The following is a 5,587-nucleotide window of genomic DNA, read 5'->3' on the forward strand; positions in this document are numbered from 1 at the left end:
TTCGAGGGAGTACTCTTGCGATGCTTAGGGAAAGATGAAGCACTTCAAGCTTTGCAAGAAGCACATTCAGGGGTATGTGGGTCACACCAGTCTGGACCAAAGATCCACTTTCATATAAAAAGGATGGGATATTATTGGCCAACGATGGTAAAAGACTGCTTGGACTACGCTCGAAGATGCAAGGCTTGCCAATTCCATGCGAATTTTATTCATCAGCCTCATGAAGTGTTACACCCGCCTATTTCATCCTAGTCGTTCAACGCTTGGGGATTGGATGTTGTTGGACCACTACCAAAGTACTCTAGTAGGCACCTATACATCTTGGCTGCAACTGACTACTACTCAAAATGGGCTAAAGTTGTGGCTCTTAAGGAAGTAAAGAAGGAAAATATTGCAAGTTTCATCCGAGTAAACATAATATATCGCTTTGGAATTCCTCGTTACATAATAACGGATAATGGAAAGCCATTTAACAATAGGTTGATGAACAAGATTTATGATCTCTTTGGCTTAAAGCAACGTAACTCTTCTATGTACAATGTTTCCGCCTATGGTCTAGCTGAGGCATTCAACAACACTATATGCAACTTATTAAAGAAAGTTGTCTCCAAATCCAAACGAGATTGACATGACCGTATGGAAGACAATCTGTGGGCATATAGGACAACTCACCGCATGCCAACACAAGTGACCCCTTATGCACTCATTTATGGAGCCGAAGTCGTCTTGCCACTCGAGCGTCAAATACTTTCTTTACGATTAGCTATTCAAGAAGGGATCACTAAAGAAGAAAATGCTCAACTTCGATTAGTAGAGTTGGAGGCTCTTCATGAGAACAGGTTGGAAGCTCAACAAAGTCTTGAATGTTATCAAGCTCGATTGTCTCGCGCCTTCAATAAAATAGTTCGCCCGAGATCCTTTCAAGTAGGAGATCAAGTCCTTGCCGTATGAAGACCCATTATTACTTCCCATAAACCTGTAGGGAAGTTCACCTCAAAATAGGATGGGCCATATGTCGTACAAGAAGCTTACTTAAGTGGGGCTTACAAGCTGGTTGATGTAGACGACATGAGAATCGGCCCTATCAATGGAAAATTTTAGTTAATTGTAGTTTTAATCACATAAATCTCAACAGTTGATTCTCTTGAATAGGAATCAAGCTAGAAAATATGAAAATACTGTTTAATTCCAATCCATGGGGATAAAATATTACACTATACTATCTTTGACTAGCGAGCATAATTAAAGTGGCATTTTACGCTCGTCATATTTTGGTGCTATTGCCGGAGATTGGCAATCAACAGTATTTGAAATAGTTTGTAGTGCTAATTCAGGAATTTTTCTTTTATTTTCTCTTTTTACGTTTGATGTTCTTTGATTGTGCACAAGTTACAGGTTCAGAGTGGTGCATGACTAGAAATTCCATGAAGGAAGTACTACCATACGAACCCGAGATAGAAAAACAACTGCGACAGCTCAAGAAGGAAAGAAATCTCACCGAGACAACAGAAAAGGTTGAGCAATCCTCAACCAAAGAATTGATGGCTGGAAACAGTGAAGATAATATGGATTTGGCTGCGAGAGAAGCAGTCCAACAAAGAGAACAAGCTACATAGGATGCCGAGGAAGCAACTATTAGAGATTCACGAAACATATATGAAGAAGAGAGGGGTCTCAAACTTAATCAACCTCAACCCTTTCCTGGGAGACCACTTGGCGATTATGCTAGAACAGTTTACAATCAAAGTTTATCCAGTGTTCGACCACCTCAAATTGCAGCTAATAATTTCACGTTGAAGCAAGGGTTGCTCCAAACCCTTCAAAACTATTGTGTCTTCAGGGGGAAGATAAACGAAGATCCAAACAACCATCTAATGGACTTTGAGGAGATTATTAACACCTTTAAATATAATGGTGTATCACAAGATGCAGTGTACCTAAGAGCATTCCCCTTCACACTCAGAGATGATGCAATGCAGTGGCTTTGAAGCTTACATAATGGATCGATTCGAACATGGGATGAGATGACTAGAAAATTTCTTGCTAAATATTTCTCATCAGCTAAGACGAGCAAGTTTAGAAGAGAAATCCATAACTTCTGCCAGAAAGATACTGAGACTATGTTTGAAGCTTGGGAGAGGTTTAAGGAAATAGTCAGGAAGTGTCAACATATCGGAATTGAACTCTGGATGCATTACCAAGACTTTTGGGATAGATTCACACCGGCCTCACGTAGAACATTGAGCAATGCAGTTGGAGGCCCATTGATGAAGAAGACTCTAGAGGAGATAGTCACAATTCTTGATGAGTTGTCTAAAGATGCAAATCAGTGGCCTTCTAAGAGTGCTGAAAGAAGAAGATCGACAAGTGTTCACCAGATTGATGTTAACACATCTATGCAGGTACAACTTGATTCTATGGCTAAAGAAATACAGAAGCTGACCTTAGCTACAATACAATGTAAGCCTCATGGAGCTTGTGATATATGTGGAATAGGACATCCTACTCATGAATGTCAAGCCTCAACTGAGGAAGTGAATGCTGTGGGAAATTATAATGCAATGAGTCAGAGGCACCCAGGTTTTTCATGGAGTTCACCTGGAGGTACTGCAAATGTGTGTCAACAAAATAACTTTAGACCTCAGGGACAAGGAGCTCTAGTCTTCCAGAATTAGTAGAGGCAGCAGTTTCAGCCTCAACAGTCAAATCAGCCTAGTCTAGAATATCTAATGAAGTCCTTCATTATCAAGTCAGATGAGATGTTGGACACGCACGGGGCAGCTATCAAAGAATTGGGCACTGGTTTTTGAAACTTGGAGAGACAAGTGGGACAGATTACAACAATATTATCTGAAAGGGTCCCACGCACTCTGCCAGCTGATACTGAGAGAAATCCTAAAGAAACAATAAATATTGTGACCTTGAGAAGTTGGCAAGTATTGAAAGATACCACTCCAATCCAAAAAGAGGTGGTACTTGAAAAGGAAAATGGGGAGCATCTGAAGAATGATATTGATTAGAAGAAGAAAGGCAAGAAGGGAGCTGACAAAAAGAAGAAGGAGGAAACTTCGAGAAGAGATGAATCTAATGAGAGCGAGCATATGCTTGCTCAACCTTTTCCTCAAAAGTTATATAGAGAAAAGTTGGACAAGCAATTTGAGAGATTTCTAGATATGTTGAAACAGGTTAATGTAAATTTTCTATTCACAGAAGTGCTCTCCCAAATGCCAGCTTATGCTAAATGCTTGAAGGAGATCCATACAAAGAAGAGGAAGATAGAGGAGACCTCGGTGGTGAAGCTTACAGAGCATTACAATGCGATATTGCAAAACAAACTCCCACAATAGCGTGGAGATCCAGGGAGTTTCACTATACCTTGCTCTTTAGGCTCTATTAATTTTGAAAAATCTTTATGTGATTATGGTGCCTCAATTAACTTAATGCCTCTATCTATTTACAAGAAACTGGAGAAGGAGATTGGAGAGATAAGATTAGTGCCAATATCTTTGTAGCTGGCAGGCCAAACGACTCTGATACCCGAGGGGATAGTGGAAAATGTCTTAGTTCGGGTAGATAAGTTCGTATTTCCTATAGATTTTATAGTAGTGAATATGTAGGAGAACAAAGAGGTCCCCCCTCATCTTAGGAAGACCACCATTAGCAATGGGTAGAGAAGTATTAGATATACACGAGAGAAATACCATGCTTAGAGTGGGTGAGGAGACTGTAACTTTCGAGATGAATGTAGAAACGGGGGTGAAAAGGAGAAGCCAACTGCAAGTGTTGGGTGAAAAGCGAAGGGCCCAAAAAGAGAAGCCTGCAGCGAGTGAGAAAGATAAGTCTGGGGTGCACCCCAAGAAGGCAAAGAAGAAGCTGTCTGTAAAGATGTGCGCATTAGTTCGAAGGCGAGAAAAGGATCCAGACTTTGACTCCGACCCCAACTAGATGTTCAGGGAAGTTTCCTTTACCTTATGCTTTTTAATTGTGTATCATGGGGATATGCCACAAATTAAAGTGTGGGGTGGGGGATATGTTGTATGTTGTATGTATATGTGTTAGTTTAGTTAGATATAGAAAAAACCATTACTCATCCTCGAGCAATCAAACTACACTTCACATAGACACAACCTTTTTAAACAACTCTCATAACTCATCATACCAAGAATATTTAAAATAGATTAAACACTCTAACGTAACATCCTCGCCTCAAGATTTTACTCACAAGCACCACGCATTATTTATAACCCGCTCACTTACTATAACATAGAGGTCAATGACATTAACTTTCCTTTATGAATCAAGTGCCCTCACACCACAATAGAGAGTAGTTCCACACACCATGAAATTTAAGAACAATTAGGAACTCAAGATTGACAGAATTCACTCACTCTCAGAAATAACATTCATATGCCACAAAAGATGCACCATAGGGTTGCCCGTAGTGTACTACTCAACTAATCGAGTTGATTCAGTGAAGGATCAAGTAGGACTTTCACTAGTTGTAATGTAGGCTGCAGGATGGGTAGGATACATTTAGATATAAGAGTGGCTACACATCCCTAAGCACTTTAATACATACAATTCATTGTTCAAAACCACACACTTTTGTCAAACCAAAAATCTACCTTCACATCAATATACATTAACTCCCTACTTCTTTAAGCACAATTACACCAAGAGTTACCAATATCAAGGAATATTTTTCACAATCATACAATTATTTTTCTTTTTGTTATTCAATTCAAGTGGCTCTTACTTTTTCAAAACAATACACTTTTCTCCTTATTTCATTAGTTCCACTTAAATGCCAAACCAACCACCCACGCTTCAACTTTTGCAAAGTTCATATCAAATTTCAAGTGCTCACGAAAGGTAAATGGTTCAAATAGATGGTCAATTCGAACAAATGGGTAAGGCTTGTAATGTGGTTGCCAAAGAAACAAGATTGTAGGCTCAAAGGGGTTAACCAAGATACAAAACAATTAGGTGGGTAAAAGCATCTAACTAGCTCAACAAAGAAACGCCTATATCACTTCCAAGACTGAAAAAAGTACTATTTCACTTTGCAAACACACGGGGAAAGTTCTAGACATCAAATACAATGCACAGAATAATAAAAAACCTCACACACACATGGCACATAACTCACTCAGAATCGGGCTCATCAAGACACTCTAGTCAAAGCAGTTAAGCAAAATTAAGATCATACAATTTAAGGTACTTATATAAGAGTCAAAAACTGAGCCTAAGCGTCACACTAAAGCACTCACTATTCTCAAGGCATAATAAAGTTAAGAGATAATGCTTTCAATTCAAATCCTAGCACAAGGTTTCTTACTACTCACAAAAATAAAGCTAACTACACCCGGTTCAAACAAAATCCTTGGAAAAGAACCGCGGCACCAAGATAAAGCAAGGGGTAATTATTACACTACCTAACAAAAGAAAATCCTTTTGTCTTTTTCTTTCGACTATAATCCCTCAAGAAACCTGTCGATGATATCCATCGTCGGGAAAAATAGAAATTTTTTCAATTTTTATGGGTTTTTTCCCATTGTTTTTCTATCTCTAACTAAACTAACACATA

The 5,587-nt window shown here is 39.0% G+C and overlaps 1 protein-coding gene and 1 non-coding gene across 2 annotated transcripts; one reads left to right on the plus strand and one right to left on the minus strand.

The window, feature by feature from the left end:
* The first annotated feature begins 2,024 nt into the window (after positions 1-2,024).
* LOC138897704 (uncharacterized) lies at positions 2,025-3,347 on the plus strand. Its single transcript, XM_070183711.1, has 2 exons — positions 2,025-2,615; positions 3,021-3,347. Exons 1-2 carry the CDS (start codon positions 2,025-2,027, stop codon positions 3,345-3,347), a joined length of 918 nt encoding a protein of 305 aa, XP_070039812.1.
* Positions 2,073-2,179, minus strand: LOC117274353 (small nucleolar RNA R71). Its single transcript, XR_004504463.1, has one exon. It is a non-coding gene; the product is annotated as a small nucleolar RNA R71 (small nucleolar RNA).
* Positions 3,348-5,587: the final 2,240 nt, after the last annotated feature.

The sequence above is a fragment of the Nicotiana tomentosiformis genome, chromosome 8 (genome assembly GCF_000390325.3).
Source record: "Nicotiana tomentosiformis chromosome 8, ASM39032v3, whole genome shotgun sequence".
Lineage (NCBI taxonomy): Eukaryota > Viridiplantae > Streptophyta > Magnoliopsida > Solanales > Solanaceae > Nicotiana > Nicotiana tomentosiformis.

What these genes read in the sequence shown, in the direction of transcription:
- LOC138897704 (XM_070183711.1), top strand. Translation starts at nt 2,025, where the DNA reads ATGACTAGAAAATTTCTTGCTAAATATTTCTCATCAGCTAAGACGAGC. An exon ending in CACCTGGAGGTACTGCAAAT is followed by an intron (nt 2,616 to 3,020) that starts GTGTGTCAACAA and finishes GATATTGATTAG; the next exon opens with AAGAAGAAAGGCAAGAAGGG.